Source organism: Mauremys mutica, chromosome 6, assembly GCF_020497125.1.
Source record: "Mauremys mutica isolate MM-2020 ecotype Southern chromosome 6, ASM2049712v1, whole genome shotgun sequence".
Lineage (NCBI taxonomy): Eukaryota > Metazoa > Chordata > Testudines > Geoemydidae > Mauremys > Mauremys mutica.
Genome location: NC_059077.1, coordinates 27,172,517 through 27,191,676, shown reverse-complemented (window position 1 = coordinate 27,191,676; position 19,160 = coordinate 27,172,517). Strand labels below are relative to the sequence as shown.

The following is a 19,160-nucleotide window of genomic DNA, read 5'->3' as shown; positions in this document are numbered from 1 at the left end:
AGCTGCTCCTCAACTTACCTTTCCTTGTTAGTGTTTCAGAAGAAGTAGATCTTGTGAAGGAGGAGTGGGTGATGGTCTTCTGGACTAGTTCAGGGAAGTCATGCCACGCATAGCAGTCAGTATGTAAGAAAGTATGGAGATGTTTATGACAGAAGTAAACAAGTGGATGGTTAAGGCTAGTGTAGCAGAGTGCAGGACTTCTGATCATTGTGTCTCAGGACCAAATTATAAAGATAAAAAAACAGTTTCCTACGAAAAGCTCACATGAACGCATTGACTAATGAACTGGAACTACAAATAAAACGGTGGCTATAATTAATAATATCTATCTCAAATATCATTCAAACCAGCTATCCTATAATAAAGAGCAATATGGGTGAGACACGAATGTTTGTGATAATTAAACATATGTGACATTCATATCTATGTACACAGTTTTCTGGCTGTGTTAATTTGAAAGCACAACCAAGCAGAACTATTGATGAAAACAAATGCAAAAGGCCAGCAGTAAAATGACTAATAATGGATTCTGAAATAAAAAAATATTTACTTTATTTTATTTGATCGTTTGTAATACATGGAGTTGAGCAGCTATGTGATGATCCAAGAATAATACATTTACAGGGAATTCAGAGTCCTATTGAAGAGAGAATGATTAAAGGTGTAATGTTTTGGCTGATATTTCTTTGGTTATTTATGAGAAATTAATATGAAGTGTTTTCTTTTTTTGTTTGTTTTTTTGGCTGGATCACTTAATTATTATTATTATTATTATTTTAAATAGAAGCATCAGTGAGGACTAGTGCCTTTACTGTATTTGAAAAAATATGACATAAATAACATTTGAAAGCTGTATACTACATATAAACAGTGTCTATTTTCTATTGTCTTGATATCACAAGATGAAGATGTTTTACTTACAAACTCATGCATATCTAAAGTCTGGCACATTGACTCACCGGTGAAATTATATAGCCTGTGTTCTGCAGGAGGTCAGACTTTACAGCTTTTCACAGTCTGTTTTGGATTTACGGTATCTATTTTGAATCATGTGCAGACTTTGTCACTTTACTGTTTACCCTTTTCCCAGATCACATATGAATATGTTGAACAGCACTGGTCCCAGTACAGATCCTTGGGTGACTAAACTATTTACCACTCTCCTTCGAGTGCTGATCCTCATGTGGATTCCAAGCGTGGATGTGCATGCATGCCATGCACTGGAGCCAGAACAGTTCATAGTATTGTCCATTGACCCGCATCGTGCGTCGACCATGTGGTGTATCCGAGGCTTTTAAGAGGCTGTGCAGGTTGACGCAGTTCCAGTTCCCTCTTACCGCTACATGGCCAGAGTTGAAACCCTGCCCCTCCATGCTCGTAGTCACCTAAGAGTACTGCGTTCAACCTTTTTCACTGTATATCATTTCCTTGCTTGGTTAGTTAGGAAGTTGTCTGGTTTTTGTCCGTAGCCAGTTAGGTTCTTCGTTAGATTTCTCCCCTTCTAGGACATATGGCGTCTTGCACTGCTATTACACCACATGTCTGTCTCCATATGCACAGCCTCCAACATTGCCACTGAACAGTCTATAATCCACAGGTAGACTCCCTCACCAAGCTGCTGGTCCTTCCCATCCACGTACTGACCTTCCTCTCGTGGTGGTACAACCCCTCCACAGTCGTGGTGGGCATGCCATTCACACCCCCACACCCACCGCCACCCTCACCACAGACTCGTCCTTAGTTGGCTGGGGCACCCACCCTGACAACCACACAGCTCAGGGTCTCTGGTCCATGCAAGAAGCACGGGTGCACATCAACATCCTCGAGCTCCGAGCAGTCCATCTGGCCTGCCAAGCCTTTCTAAACTTCCTCCACTCCTATCACATCCTTGTATTCTCAAACATGATGGCAGTTGTCTATATAAACAAACAAGGTGGCACCCGATCCCCCTCTCTGTGCGCGGAAGCCATCCACCTGTGGAATTGGTGCCTCCACCACCAAATCACGCTACATGCCATACACCTCCCAGGCACCAGCAACTCTCTGGCAGACTGATGTCTTTCCACGCCAACCATGAGTGAGAACTCCATGACCCCACTCTCCAGTCCCTCTTCTATCAATGGGGCATGCCTCACTGCGATCTCTTTGCAACACCACAGAACAGCAAACTACCCCTGTTCTGTTCCCAAGGAGGCCTGGGCCCAGACTCTCTAGGCAATGCCCTTCTCGTTCCCTGGCCTGCACATCTACTCTGTGCATTTCCCCCAAACCCCGTCCTTCCCCAGGTCCTATGCAAAATACGCAAGGATCGAGCCACAGTGATCCTTATAGCCCCCTTTTGGCCTCGCCAATATTGGGCTTGGTATTTGGTTGGGGATCCAGTGTAAACCAAGCCTGCACTACACCCATCCGCAGCATCCTCACTAATAGCAGATAACTCTCCATTTTCACCTGCTGCTCTGCCAAATGGTGTCACTTTTCAGCCTGGGCAAGCTGAAATAACATTCCTACCAACTGTATCTCCATTCCTACACTTCTAAACTACCTCCTTCATCTCCACCACTTGGGCCTGGTGCATTGCTCTAGCTGAGTTCATTTAGCCTCTCTCTGCATCTGAAGAAGTGGGTTTTTTACCCATGAAAGCTTATGCCCAAATAAATCTGCTAGTCTTTAAGGTGCCATCGGACTCCTCGTTTTTGTAGCCTCTCTCAGTGCCTTCCTTCCTCCCATGGATGGCTTCTCCATCTTCACTTATCTGACGACCTCCAGATTTCTCCAGGGACGACTCAATGTTTTTCCTCCCGTAAAACAACCCATCTGTCCCCACCCAGAACCTCAATCTCATCCTCTCGGCACTCACCAACCCTTTTTTTGAGCCCTTGCCACCTGTTTCCTTGCCCACATCTCGTGAAGGTTATCTTCCTGGTGGCCATCACCTCAGCACGTCATGTCAGTGAGCTAGCGACTGTGATGGTAGATCCCCCCCGTTTACAGTCTTCCATAAAGATAAAGTCTCCCTGCGCCTCCGCCCCAAATTCCTTCCCAAGATGGCTTCCTCCTTTCACTTCAACCATAGTATACCTCTCCCAGTCTTCTACTCTGAACCCCACACCTCCTCCCTAGAACATGCCTTCCACTCCTTTGATGTTTGATGGGCACTGGCCTTTTACCTCCACTGAACATGAGCCTTCCGCACATCTCCGCGACTCTTCATCGCTGTCGCCGAACGTTGCCAAGGCTCTGCCATATCCTTTCAACGCCTCTCCAAGTGGATCTCCCACTGCATTGAAACATGCTACGATCTCTCGGGAGCAACACTTCCACTCAGGGTCACAGCCCATTCGACATGGGCTCATGCTACCACATCCTCCTTCCTTGCAGACGTACCTTGGCAGGACATATGCTGGGCAGCGACCTGGTCCTCCATACACACGTTCTCCATGCATTATTCTGTTGCTCCCTCCACGGTGATGGGTGCCATCATTGGGCATGCAGTCCTATGCAGTTGGTCCTCTCGAGAGACCTGCCTCCTTCCTGAGTACTGCTTGCTACTCTCCCACACTTGGAATCCACATAGGGACCAGCACTCGAAGAAGAGAAGGTTACTTACTGTAACTGGAGGTTTATTGAGGTATGTGGTCCCTATCTGGATTCCAGTTCTGCCCTCCATCCTCACTGCTTCGGGCTCTCCTACTGCCTGCTAAGAAGGAACTGGAGCGGCATCAACCTGTGCAGCCTCTTAAAGCCTTAGATGCACCACGTAGTCAACGCATGATGTGCGTGCAGATCAATGGACACTACTATGAACAGCTCTGGCACATGGCGCACATGCGCACCCATGCTTGAAATCCAGATAGGGACCCCACATATCTCGAAAAACCTCCAGTTAAAGTAAGTAGCCTTCTCATCTGTTGAAATGCATGGAAACAATTCGGATCCTTCACTACACTTTAGTCATTATAAGTGGGTCATTAAAGGTTGATTTCACTGTACTGCCAAAGACAAATTAAACAGTAATTTTTCCTACACTTTAGGATCTTCATCAGTACAATAGCTTTTCATGAGGAAAAACAAAATGGGTTCTGGGTTTTTGTAAAACAAAAATAAGAAAGCTGCGTAAAGCAGAATTTTGCTAACTGACACTGTTATAGACGTTTGCAAATTGACAAATAAGAGAACAAACATAAAACAAACCAACACTAAGTGTTCTTTATTTATTTATATATTAATAAATTAATATAGTTAGTTATGTAATTATTTGATAATAGTTCACGGAATACTAGTAAATGTTCTGTAGTATATTTAATAAAAGTAATGAAGTCTTGGTAATATGAGAACTCTCTATATCATTCTTCTGTTACTACTTCGTAGAGAAATTGGGTATAGAGCATCATGTCTCTTTGGTAAAATGGGGTTTGCAGATCAACAAAGAGCAAAGTGTTGCATTTCTGCTAGAATGCGCATATGCCAGATATACCCAATATTATTATCTAGCCAACTCTTGTATTACATTGGAAGTTTCTATTATAAATTCTGACATAAACCATTTCCAGATTTTAGTTGTATTCCTGTGTCATTTGCCAAATTTAGCTAATTAGAAATACAAATATATGATAATCAGTGGGAATGCCAACACAGTGTGTGACATTTATTAGTCCATGTAACTTCTGAGTTAGTGGTTCCAGTGTAAAGCAGTCAAATCTGTGATGTTTCAGACCAGGCTGCTGCCATCCTAAGGGAAACAAATCACAACTCAAAACTGATTTTTATAGTTCTGTGTAGGATTAAGGCATTATGTTTTATCACACTGTTATAATATTCTTTTCTCCTAAGAAGGACACAGTATGCAGAATATTTTGCAGTAAGTAAAATACTGTTTTGAGCAGTGTTGGAATAGTATAACTCTGCCATTAATATTAAAATCATAAGTGGACACTTGCTTTTCTATTAAGAACACAAATACAAAATAGAGACGCAATTAAACTTTTAACAATTGTTTGTTTTAGTTTTGTGAGACAAGGCAAGTGAGGTAATATTTTTTATTAGACCAGCAGAAGTTGGTCCAATATATTAACTCACTTACTTGTCTCTCTCATATTCTGACCAACACAACTACAGCAACAGAGCAAACATTTTATATTTGTTTCAGCCAAAAAATTGGCATCGAGCTTTTCTTTACATTATTCAGCTTGTAGTTCTTTATTTTTGTGTGTTCTGTAAATATTGGTATATTCATCAGGTTTTGGTGTGAAATCAATTTTTTCTTGTTAAGGCATATTTCTCCAACCACAAAGCCAGCAACAGTGTCATTCTAGTGCACAGTATTAAGGGAGTGTTTGGCCAGAAGCTGGGGGAAGTGGAGCTGAGGTGAAGCTAGGACTAGACTGCTAGAGCTAAACTAGCAGGAGTCTAATGGTAGCACTGCACTTAGGCTAACTAGCCATGCTTCCAGTATTGATGGGGCGAGAGAGTAGGCACTCCGTACTTCAGACTTTGCATGGTTAGATGGTCACTTTAATGCCTCTGATAGTCTCACCAAAGAGGAGAAGACAACACTTTCTCTGCATCCACAATATGGACTTGGTTTGTAGCTTTTTCCAATCCATTGGTTTTCCGTGGGAGACAATAATACTATCCCAAGTGGCTATTCCCAAGCCAACTTGGGGGGCAAAAGTGGTAGAGAGGAACCCTGGGGTCTGAGAAAGCTGCATGTCCTCTAATTGGAAGTAGCCAAAAATTGCAACCAAGAAAAACATACACTTTGGACATCTGTGCTTTCTCTGGCAGCATGCACAGTGAAAATGGGAAAATATATCGTAGGTAATAAGGATTATCAAGTGTTAAATTATCCATCAAAAATAAGAGAGATGTACAGTGAAAATTTAATGAAACAGTGCAGACACTTTGATGTAAGAAGAAAGAACAGAGGAAATGTGACTCAGTCTTTAAACTGATGGCACAAAATATTCTTTCATTGCCAATCCATTAGTTGATTCATTTGCAACAAAACAGTAAGTTAGATAGCAAATAGTTAATACTTTCAATCTGTTCTTCAGTATATGAAAGTTGATGATTATCCAATCAGAACCAAAATTGATTTGTTTTAATTGTTTAATGTATAATTTACTTTAATATCTTGTCAAATGAGCTAAACTTTGGCCATTTTCCATCAATTCTAGAGCAAATATATAATAAAAAAAATCATGTTTCTTTGGAAGAATTTGGTGCTCATAAAAGTAAAAGGTTATAACAGTCAGGCATAAGAAGCATTCCTCACAAAACTCTGCCAATACACCTGAATCCTAATCTGCTACACTTCTGTTACTCCAGTCTTTGACCTCTCTTGAAAGTCTTAGTTACATTTAGGTGCTCCCACCAAACTCACTTTTACTCATTCTGTAACTGCACTTACCCACTGAGCTTTCCCATTTTCCAAATCTATAAATGAGAAATGCCTGCAGTTTTCTAAAACCCTAACTGTTCTTTTATAAATAATTTTAGGATTGTTATCGGTAGACCTGGTAAAGCCACCCGCAGGCAAAAGTTGCCCAACACTTCCCATTATAAGACCCTGTTTTCAGTCACTTACAGCCGCAAACTTTAACCATTTGGTCTGAAATTTCCCAAGCTGCTGATTTTTCTTAAAAGTTTCATCTGTTTCTGATAAAGAGATTAGGAAAAAAAAGTTTTACCCATCTTAAAAAAATTCTTACAAAAATTTTTCTGTGAAGCTTTAATACCTTCATATTTTGGAACAGGGCCTTGACATTTGGCAAGGGGGAGGGTTACTTTGATGCCTAGGATGTGCCTTTTGCTGTTCCCTGTGAAAATTTGCCCAAATTTGGCTAAATTATAAACCTCTGAATAATCACAGTTCACCCATGCTCGTAAGAACATAACATAAGAATGGGCATACTGGATCAGACCAAAGGTCTATCCAGCCCAGTATCCTGTCTGCCGACAGTGGCCAATGCCAGGTGCCGCAGAGGGAGTGAACCTAACAGGTAATGATCAAGTGATCTCTCTCCTCCCATCCATCTGCACCCTCTGACAAACAGAGGCTAGGGACACCATTCCTTACCCATCCTGGCTAATAGCCATTAATGGACTTAACTTCCATGCATTTATCTAGTTCTCTTTTAAACCCTGTTATAGTCCTAGCCTTCAAAAACTCCTCAGGCAAGGAGTTCCACAAGTTGACTGTACGCTGTGTGAAGAACTTCCTTTTATTTGTTTTAAACCTGCTGCCAATTAATTTCATTTGGTGGCCCCTAATTCTTATATTATGGGAACAAGTAAATAACGTTTCCTTATTCACTTTCTTCACACCAATGATGATTTTTATATACCTCTATCATATCCCCCCTTAGATTCTTCTTTTCTAAGCTGAAAAGTCCTAGCCTCTTTAATCTCTCCTCATATGGGACCCATTCCAACCCCCTAATCATTTTAGTTGCCCTTCTCTGAACCTTTTCTAATGCCAGTATATCTTTTTTGAGATGAGACCACATCTGTACACAGTATTCAAGATATGGGTGTACCATAGATTTTTATAAGGGCAATAAGATATTCTCTGTTTTATTCTCTATCCCCTTTTTAATGATTCCTAACATCCTGTTTGCTTTTTTGACTGCCTCTGCACACTGCGTGGACGTCTTCAGAGAACTATCCACGATGAGTTCAAGATCTCTTTCCTGATTAGTTGTAGATAATTAGCTATATTGTATGTATAGTTGGGGTTATTTTTTCCAATGTGCATTACTTTACATTTATCCACATTACATTTCATTTGCCATTTTGTTGCCCTATCTCTTAGTTTTGTGAGATCTTTTTGAAGAGAGAGTCTGCTTTGGTCTTAACTATCTTGAGCAGTTTAGTATCATCTGCAAACTCTGCAACCTCACTGTTTACCCCTTTCTCCAGATCATTTATGAATAAGTTGAATAGGATTGGTCCTAGGACTGACCTTTGGGGAACACCACTAGTACTATTGAAGACACCATCCTTGGGAAACAGCACTCAGTATTATTATTTATCTTACCATAGCCTTAATCATGGACCAGGATCCCAGTGTGCTAGGTACTGTACAAACATAGATCAAAAAGACCAACCCTTCCCCAAAGTGCTAAGTCTAAAACGAGAGAGCAGATGGATACAGACAGATGGGAAAGTGCAAGGGAACAATGAGACAGTATTGGTCAGTATGGTAGTCAGTGGTCTCAGCAAAGCAGCAGACTAATCATTATCAAGGGTTTGGGGTTTTTGTAAGTGTCATAGAAAGGAAGGGTTTTAATGAGAGTTTTGGAGGATAATGAGGTAGCTTTGTAGATGTTAATGGGGCAGGGCTCTAATCAAGCGAGAAGGGTAGCCATGGGAGAAAGCATAATGGTGCTTGTTTGGAGGTGAGTGGTGGCATGGAAGCGAGAGTCGACATCTTGATAGTGAATGAGAGATTACACGGAGCTTTGAAAATGTTTGATGCAGTAGAGAAGCAGAAGCCCATGGAGGGATACAAAAGTGAGGCAACAGGCTGGGAACATGATTTGAAACAGCATTCTGAGTGCATCTAGGTGGGGCAAAATTGCATTTGTCAAGGCCACAAAGAAGGATGTTGCAGTATAAGACAGTCAGGGTCCGGATGGTTTTTCCCTGGATCCTGATTGTCACACAGGTTTTCCCTGGATCCTGATTGTAATTCAAGATGATGAGCACCTGGACTAGAGAGAGAGAGAGTTAATTTTAGCTGTGTGGTCGGATAGGAAAGGCCATATCTTAGAGGTGTTATGCAGAAAGAATTGGTATGATTAAAACATTGGCTGAATGTGAGGACCTAGGTTATGGGCCTCACTGGCATTCAGGATGAGTGCGGGCAGGTTGGGGTGGGAAGCGGAGCAATGTGGCTGGGAGCTGGCGGAGTGGAGAGGGCTCTGCTTCTGCCGCTGCTGGTGAGAGCTACATGGCTGGGGTCAGGGCGAGGGAAGCAGAGCGGGCGGCTCCCAGCCCCCCGCTAATCCCCCGAGCCACTCTGGGACTGCGGGGCCCCCAAAAGTGCCTTCCCACAGCTTCTGGCCCCCAGGCCCAGGAGGTAGGGGGAGAAAGCCCCTGACCACCCCCAAGACCCTCTGCCCTTTACCGAACCCTTTGGGCCTGGCCTGGCCTGGCACCCTTAACATGCGGCTCAGAGCAGCGTGTCAGAGCGTTACCGCATTGTATGCGAACCCACGTTATATCGGGGTAGAGATGTATGAAATAAAAAAGTTTACCAACCTGAAGATCCTGCATGTTCAGACACGTTCCTTTCATCATCTTCAACACAGCTTCCTCCTGAGAAGGATTTCTTTGTTGCACTGTTTGCATTTTGCACACATGCCTGTCTTACCCACAGGTAGAGGAACTTCATTAAAATATTCCCAAATTGGGCCTCTTTTACAGCCTGCTGCCATTATAGGTTTTCCCTTCTAGTGAGAGAATGGTATGATAGATCTCAAATCAATGAAGGCTACACTCAGAAAGACCTCAAGACTTCTGGAATATGCTGCTCAAACAGTTTCACCTTTGTTCCTACTACCTGTCCCTCCCTTCTCACATTTATCTGCAGACGACATCTCCTTGTCCAGATCTATTCCGCCCCCAACAATCTTCTAGTCATTGAACTTTTTGAAACTTTGAGATTTTAGAGAGAGGTAAAGGACTGACTCTGTGTACACAAATTTGCAGAGGGACAGTAGGGTTGAGGTCTGTTATTTCTCACCTCTCTCTCTCTCTCTCTCTCCTCTTATTTATTTAAAAGAATTTTTGCTGTTAACAAGCATGTTATCTCTGGAGACACAAATTCACAGTTTGAGAACTGCAAAACTAAGCATCTCTGATGATATCTTCTAGACTGAGCACTGAGTCCCATTGGGTAGATAGAAAGATTAACCTAAATAATCTATACAGAAGCCCTTGGAACCCTATAAGATTGGGTCCCTAATCATGAACGATTGGAATTAATTTACAAAACTTTTCTTAAACATTATGTGAATATATTGTCTCATACTATAGAATTAGAATTTATAATCCCTATTCCATGATGAGATATCTTTGAGATATTATGTATTTTAATTAAAACTATCTTTAGATAGGTTTTTTCCTCAAAAAGCATTTTATAAAAAAAATCCAATTTAAATAAAAAAAAATCTGATTTTTTTTTAAATCACTGATTTTTATCCACCCTAGTTGCAATGGAGAATGTTGGCGGCAGTCTTAACTATCGGTGTCACTATCAGCTCTTCCTATAATAAATAACTCCTTCTACAGACAGCAGTGTGATTAAAACCACCTTTTTATACTAAAGACTGCAAACCAATCGTGGAAATGCATCACAGGAGAAAGGTGTAACCTACAGAGCTTAAAAGCGATAACACAGATAAAATCTTTTGAAAAACTGAAGTTTTCAGGTGTGTAATGGAGGAGAGGAATGGATTAAAATTGATATAAAAGAAAACAAGTTCTCACCAGGCTCCCAGAAAAAGTACATGTGGACTTCAAGTACAATGGTGGAATCCCTAAAAAGCAAGTGCTGTCACAGCACAGATGTCCATAAGAATAAAGCTGTGTCTCGACTATAGCTAGTGTCTCATATTTTTTTTAAAATACCAGTTAAGCAATTAGAATAAATTAGGGGGATGGCCATGCTGTTCCAGAAATGTGAATTAAAAGTAGCTGATTTACACAGATATGAATGGTTTTAGCGTAATAGTATTATCCAGCAGAATTTGGTTTAGGGCAGCAGTCTGTGTGATTAAAGATGTGAAATAAGAATAAAAACCAGTATCTTACCTTCTGTATGGGTGTTTCAAATTAGATAGGAGGGCACTAGTAAGAGGTTACAAATATTTTAACCAACATTGGGTGGATTCATGGATTGCTTTGTTTTCTGTTGTTTTCAATTCTTGATTTTGGCAGAAATTGATAAACATTAAAACATTTCTGATAGCAACATAAAATGTTTTCCATAAATTACAGTGCTGAATTTTTATGAGGATCTTTGATCTGATATAAATTGAATCCCTCTAGTTTTATGCACCTCTTTATATTAAGCATTATAATATGCAAATACTTAGCTTTAATATCAGGCTTACAAAGAAAGAGCATGATCTGTTGTATTCATGTTGAGTATCCAGGCTACTTTTCAAAATATTGAGAGAAGCGCTGTTGACTCTAAAACATCTGTCTATCTGCCTACAATTACTAATCTAGATTTTATGATAATTATATTTTTATAGTGCCATAAATGTGAATGGGACTTTATGGACAATGATAGGTCCCTGCCCTGTGGATTTTAAAATCTAAGTGGACGTTTTTGTTTTCATTTTTCAACACTTAAGAAGTTCTAGTTGAGGGCATTTCATATTTACTCACAGCGCAAATATCCTCTTGAAATTAAAAGCTGATTAAGATCAGTAAAATGATACTGTTCTGCAAGAATTGAACTGTACTGTTCTCTGTGTCTGGAGTCCCTTGATTGCAGAAACTTTAGATTTGGCAATATGCCTCCAAAATAAAAAAATCATTCTTTTCCTGGAATTGAATGGCAGTTTATCAGAACAACAATACCAATAACATATTCAGCATTTCTTAAAAGAAATCATGGGTTCCTATTCCTTGTGTGCTAGGACCAATTCATGTCACGGAGTACGTAGATTATTCTGTACTTTGACAAGAATAACTTGCAGCTCTTTTAACCAAAGAAGGACAGAGAATTTTGAAGCAACTCAGATATTTTGTGTACTCACTAAATTAAAGGGAAAACATTGCTTTTGTAGTTAAACAACTGATCACGTCTGTTTTCTTGTCAAGTATCTATATAAATTGGTTGTAAGGCTAAACTATAGCTCAGCATTATCACCACTGATTTGCAGCACAGTAGCATTGGTTTTGTAGCCAGTTGTAGCTGATTTTGGATCATTCAGGTGGAAACTTTAATAAGCAAAATACTTTGGTTTGGTCAGCAGTCCGCTTTGGCTGTGATTGCTTTTAGGAATCAAAATACTTTTCATTGGCTTGAAGGTTTTGTCAGTTTTGTGTGAAGAGGTACTGACTTTACGGTGAATTTAATTTTACTGTGAATTCATAAGAGAAAAGCAATGCATATAGTAAATCAAAGGCTATACAGTAAATCTTAAATCCATTTGCATTTAAAATCTAATCAGTTGTAATTTGTGCTCCAGCATTTTTCCAATATTTCAGTACTTTCCCCTTTATAACTAAGGCCTGGTCTACACTATGGGGTTAGGTCGAATTTAGCCGCGTTAGGTCGATTTAAAAATGACTGCATCCACACAACCAACCCCATTCTGTCAACCTAAAGGGCTCTTAAAATCAACTTCTGTACTCGTCCCTGACAAGGGGAGTAGTGCTAAAATTGAATTTGCTGTGTCGAATTTGGGGTAGTATGGATGCAAATTGACGGTATTGGCCTCCAGGAGCTATCCCAGAGTGCTCCATTGTCACCGCTCTGGACAGCACTTTGAACTCTGATGCACTAGCCAGATACACAGGAAAAGCCCCAGGAACTTTTGAATTTCATTTCCTGTTTGGTCAGCGTGGCGAATTCAGCAGCACAGGTGACCATGCAGTCCTCCCAGAATCATAGAGCATAGAATGTTTCTATGCTCCCCCTATCGTCTCCATCCCTGAGATTATCACAGATTAGAAGGCAAAAAAACCACACTTGCAATAACATGTTTTCCGAGCTCATGCAGTCCTCCCGCACTGATAGGGCACAGCTTAATGCACGGAGGCCTTCAGTGGCAGAGGCCAGGAAAGAATTAAGTGAGCGCGAAGAGTGGAGGCAGGACGCGATGCTGAGGCTAATGGGGGAGCAAACGGGCATGATGAAGCGTCTGTTGGGGGAGCAAACGGACAGGATGAAGCATCTGTTGGAGCTGCAGGAAAGGCAACAAGAGCACAGACCCGCACTGCATCCACCGTATAACCGCCTACCCTCCTCCCCATGTTCCATAGCCTCCTCACCCTGATGCCCAAGAACGCGGGGGTGGGGAGGCTCCGGGCACCCAGCCACTCCACTCCAGAGGATGGCCCAAGCAACAGAAGGCTGTCATTCAAACAGTTTGATTTTTAGCGTGGCTACAATAAGCAATGTGGCCTTGTCCTTCCCTCCTCCCCAACCCCACCCGGGCTACCTTGTCCGTTATCTCATTTTTTTTTAATTAATAAAGAAAGAATGCATGGTTTCAAAACAATAGTTACTTTATTTCGAAGGGGGGAGGGTGGTTGTCGTACAGGGAATTAAAATCAACAAAGAGGGCGAGTTTGCATCAAGGAGAAACACACACAACTGTCACACCGAAGCCTGGCCAGTCATGAAGCTGGTTTTCAAAGTCTCTCTGACGTGCAGCACACCTTGCTGTGCTCTTCTAATCACCCTGGTGTCTGGCTGCTCAAAATCGGACGCCAGGAGATTTTCCTCAACCTCCCATCCCGCCATAAACGTCTCCCCCTTACTCTCACAGATATTATGGAGCACACAGCAAGCAGCAATAACAGTGGGAATGTTGGTTGCACTGAGGTCTGACCAACAGTGCCAGTGAGCTTTTAAACGTACAAAGGCACATTCTACCACCATTCTGCACTTGCTCAGCCTGAAGTTGAACTGCTCCTTACTACTGTCCAGGCTTCATGAACGGATCCCCCGAGCCGGAGAGCAGAGTTGCAGCGGAAGTGGTGGACGAGGACGGTTAGCAGTCCTACTGCACCGTCTGCTGCCAGCAGCACCCAGGAGGACCAGAACAGAGCCCCCGAGGTTGTCGCTGGGATGCAGGAGAGCAGAGTTGCAGCGGAAGTGGTGGAGCCATACACCATGCCCTGGAGGCTGCTAGGAGCCAGGCAGGGAAGACGTTCCCAGAACCCCCAGCCAACCTACATGCCCGACGAGGATGGTTAGCAGTCCTACTGCACCCTCTGCTGTGAAGGCAAGGAGCTGCTGCTGTGTAGCAGCGCCAGCTGTTGCAGGTGCTTCTGTGTCTAATGCTTGGAGGTCCAGGTAGGGCAAGGTACCTTGGCCAAGGCAAACAAGCAAGAGCCCTGGAGCTGTTACATGTGTCAACCACAAAAGTGCAATGGGGTGTTACAGCACTGACCGGACTGGAATGTGTGGCTGCAAGACTTCTTCACCAGCGACAAAGGACAGGAATATGATGCACCTAAAATCTAAAAAGGCCTGCATATTTCCCAGAGTCATTACCCTTGATAACAGAACGTTAATGATTGCATTGGCTACTTGGATCACAGCAGCCCCCACAATAGACTTGCCCGTGACAGCAGTGGTGACGGTGAGCTGAGCAGGCCCCATGCTTGCCGTGGTATGGCGTCTGCACAGGTAACCCAGGGAAAAAGGTGCGAAACGATTGTCTGCCATTGCTTTCACAGAGGGAGTGATGACTGACGACATGTACCCAAAACCACCTGCGACAATGTTTTGGCTCTATCAGGCGTCGGGAGCTTAACCCAGAATTCCAATGGGCGGCGGAGACTGCGGGAACTGTGGGATAGCTACCCACAGTGCACCGCTCCGTAAGTCGATGCTAGCCACAGTAGTGAGGACGCACTCCGCCGACTTAATGCGCTTAGTGTGGACATACGCAATCAACTGTATAAAATTGATTTCTAAAAATCGACTTCTATAAAATCGACCTAATTTCGTAGTGTAGACATACCTTAAGTGTAAAAGCCTTTATTTGATCTGACAGTGATGCATCTGAGATTTACTGCCATCTTCATTTTGTCCTGGATAATCCTGCAGTGCCTAGTACTTGGATTTGCTGGAGACAGCCATAACTTAGATTAGCAAACAGGAAGTTGGACACTCTGAATAGATAGTATTCTTGCTTGGGAGGAAAGCTAGATCATTCACAGAAGTTCTCCACTTCCTTGAACAGCTCTGCAAAGTGGGAGAGTTTGTCTTTTGCCATAGTTCCCTGATTAGATCAGGCTTACATGCTCCAGAAAGCTGCTAATCTTGTGGCCAAGACAGTGGATAGTATCAGATCTATTTATGAGATATGTGTTAATTTAAATGGTCAACGTGGGTGGTGTTTATAAACCTCAATAATCCAGGTTTCTCTTTTAAATTAAACTGCATCTGTCTGCTTTTGCCCTCCTGTGTGTGTGGGGCAGGGGGGAAGGAGGGGAAATGGAAAGCCGACAAAATAAAATGAGTTTGGCTTGATTTTTTTCTTTTAATTGATAGTATACTTTTGTCGTGTTCTTATTAGCGTTAAATGCTCTTACAACAAGCAGGGTCAAAATTCATAATTATAGGGAAATGACCCTTTTTATAATTTTGGGTTAGCAACATGTAACGCTTCATCTGCATTGTGCTTTAGGGGATTTCATCATTCTTTTGTATAACAGTGAAATTCTGTGATCTGCTTTTAAATGGTGTTTCTGTTCAGGATGGTTCATGTTTCCAGAGAGAGAAAATTAGTATTCATTGTTTGGCACTACCATTTAAGAGAGTTTTATATTTGATTTTGTTGGATTGGCTAATTTGTATGAAGGTTGTTGCTGCCTTGAAATATGTGAAAGGACGCTTTATTATATTAAAGGCTTCAATCCTCTGCCAAACTCTCATTTGAAATAATAGCGAGCATTTTCATAAGGGCTTGATTTTCAAACAGTTGTGTGTTCAGTTGCAATCCTAATTTGCATTGGTAATTAGCACAGTTGCATGCACGAACTGGGTATTTGTATGTGACAATTGCAAGGTATATACTGTTTGCTGGACAGGCTCCTGATTTGTTCATGTATTCTTTCTATTTTCACACAAATTAGGCATGCACATCCAATTTTTCAAAAATCAGGCCCAAATTACATGTAAAGCTAACCATGGAAAAGCATTCTAGGGAAAATGGGAGAAGTGCTTTCACTTGATTTTAAAACTGAGCTGGACAGAGCAATAGAAACATACTGAAACAATCATCTTAGTCACAGCTGGACTAAACGACCTGGAAGGTGTGATTAAACATGTCAGCTCAAAAAATGCTAACCGCTCTCTGTTCATTTTTAGGCAATTCGCAGCTTTCAGGTGGCCTTGCACATCTATCCAGTGAGCCCTGAACTATGGAAGGAAGACCTTACCTGGGCAAGAAAGCTGCATGAACAGCAAAAGAAAGCCACAAAGACTAAGGCGATGCAAGCTGAGGCAAAAGAAGCAGATGTTGCCCATGAATCAATCCCAGACTATGACTTTGAAAGTGATGAGATTGTGGCAGTTTGTGCAGCTATCGCGGAGAAGGAGAAAACTGTTTCAGCAACTAAAACAGTAGTGATTGTGTCTGCTTCGGGCACAGTAGAGACCATAACTGAGAAGGAGGAATGTTCTACAACCCCCGATGATGCCGTTTTTATCAGAGCCCGATAGTGCAGCATAATCTTTTGCTGGTATTCTTTTGAAATCTAATGTTATTTATCAAGTGTTGGAAGAATTTTTTTTAGCAGCAGTGGAACAGGGTAAAATAGAATGGGTCATTATTTCTGAAGTAGATTTTTCAGAGGAAAAGTGTTTTAAAGACAATGTGAAAAAACAACAGATAAGCGAAAACCTGAATTCCTGCTGCATCCATACTATCAACTAGGCGTTGATATTAAAACCCATATTTTAAGACTTCACAAATATAATTTGAAAACACTAATTATATTATCATAACTGCTTTCATCCAACTCAATTTCTTAACTGCACAGTCTAAACAACATCTGCTGTTTCTCTTGTAATTAATTATCAGTTACTTAAAAAGAAACCGGAAAAGAGAGAGTTGATTTAAGTATTACAGCTCAAACCTGTTAATAATTAACATTATAGATCAATTCAAGTGAAGTGTGACTCTGAAAGCTTGTTCTCAGAAGTCTTTATTTTCAATAGGGAATAGGCTTTTTCATGAAGAAGTTACAGATCACAGATACTCCTTGTAAACCTGGGGTCAGATTCCAAGCCCATGTACTTACCTTGACCCATCCCAGTATAGTTAAGTATATCTCCTTATATGCCACAGTACATAAAATGTTAGGAGTCCCCAGTGCACAGTGGGGAATGGATTAGGAATAGATCTTTAGATGCAATTCTTTTGTGCTATGATGATTCTACAGTAAGACTACGAAGAAGGGAATCTATTTCTGTGTTGTTTGGTCACGTTCCCTGTGGTATGGCATTGCACTCATAAAGAGTTAGATGATTTTTGGTTTTTAACAGGCCACTTATTCAGGATAGCATTTATTCCTGTTGCTTTGTGGGGACTGTGTACACTTGCTTAAATAAATGAACAAAATACATCTTGTGCTGCAGAGAAGGAACACAGAATGCTTCATTTTATTTGCTGGCTGGTTAAATCTGAAATTTCAGTAATTCATAATGGGCCTCCCTTTCATGGGTGGGGTTCTAATGTATATATGGGATATATACATATATGGGATATGTGTGTGTATAATCTTTCCCTTCTGTGACAAAAAAACATTTAAAGCTCTTTGTTTTGTAATTTGGAAAACATATCTTCTCCAGGGCTGATATGCATAGGCTAAATTTCAGCTCAGATTAAATTTTCCTTAAAAGACAGGCTTTATAATAGAACTACTGATAAACCTATACTTGTTGCACTAGCAGGCACTGTAAAACTGTTTTACTATATATGTTAATAAGACCATCTATACAGCCATGAAAGGGTCATCCTGTTATTGCACAGCCTCAAGAGGATCATTGTTCCATTAAGGTAGTGTTGGCACTGAGAGGGATCAGAGAAGATCTTTCAGGTACAGGGAAATTCTCCTACTTGAAGATTTGTTCATGGGGCTGTAATTCTACTTGTATGCATTGGTAGGATATATTTGCTATGTCTCACTTGGAGAGAATTGGACTAGATGACCTGATATGTCTTTTCATTCTATGCCTTCCAGTGTGTGGTACATTCATGGGTGCAAAGAGTTTTCCTCCTTCCTCCTGTCCTAAATTTATATAAACCCATATCTGCTCCCATTGAAATTAGTTGTAAAATTCTCATTGACTTCAGAGGTGCAGTGTCAGGCTCATGAAAAGATGCCCTTGCATACTGTCAACTTGGGTGGATTGCTGGGCCAGGTTTGAGAGGTCTGCGCTTACATCCCAAATGTGCAGAACATGTGTTTCCCTCTGATTTGATTAAAGATTAGATTATTACTTCCAGGTAGTGAGGTGAGCAGTAGCGTCTTGTATGAGGGAGCACCTAGCACACTTCTTGTGATGGTGTGTTATTCCCAAATTGGGAAGTTTGACATCTGGTGCTATGAACCTCATTCTAATGTTGTACAGTGTTTTGTGTTTTGCATGCTTAGGTCTTGCTTGTTGGATATCTCCATATTGTAAATAAAGCGTGGACTTCCCTGCCCATCATTGGTGGCTGTTTATTGTGGAAACTGGGTCATCAGAGGGAGGTGTGCTGGGAAGGGAGGTGTGCCCCTGATGTTTAGTATGTTACGTAGTGTACTTGATCAACCTATTGCCTTTTGTTTCTGAAAGTATTAATATTTTTTGTATATTACTCTAAAATGTAATCATTACAGTAAAAATTGGTATCTTGACCAATACTTAAAAATATCCAGCTTCTAGCCAAAGCAAGAGTTTTCAGTCCCAAAGAGGGAAAGCATTTGAACTGAAAGGGAAATATCTTTGAAACATATTTATGCTTCAATTGCCGGAATTTATAGCCTCAGGCAATTACAGGTAGCAATGGAAACAAAATTGGTATTTTCCACTTTTCAAGACTTCTAACAACTTACCCTTTAATATTTCACACCGTAGTTTAGTAGAAAAACTACAGGAAGTGTTTGTGGTTTATCTGTAGGGGCACAATTGTGGCAAGATCAGGCAATAAAAGGATGTTGGAGAACAGTTTTTTGTCTATATATTTTCCATTCAAATATACTGTATACTACATAACATAGCTATGTCACAGAGTTAGAGTTAAAAATTAGAGAAATTAAGATGTAGGCAAGGGTTGCAGCACTTCATCACCATGATAAGGAACTTACACACACACCCTCCACAAAACAAATTAGATCAGATCAGGAGAAGAGAGATGCTTTCCAGTTAAATTTGAGAAGAGATGAAGTGTGGATGAAGGAGGACTGTT

The 19,160-nt window shown here is 41.3% G+C and overlaps 1 protein-coding gene across 2 annotated transcripts in view; it reads left to right on the top strand.

The window, feature by feature from the left end:
• Window positions 1-18,421, top strand: part of TTC33 (tetratricopeptide repeat domain 33) — an 86,616-nt gene extending 68,195 nt beyond the window's left edge. For both annotated transcript variants that reach the window (XM_045021197.1, XM_045021196.1), the window contains exon 5: window positions 16,073-18,421. In XM_045021197.1, the coding sequence (XP_044877132.1) occupies window positions 16,073-16,426 (354 nt within the window). In that variant the 3' untranslated portion in view covers window positions 16,427-18,421. The remainder of the gene's footprint in view (window positions 1-16,072) is intronic.
• Window positions 18,422-19,160: the final 739 nt, after the last annotated feature.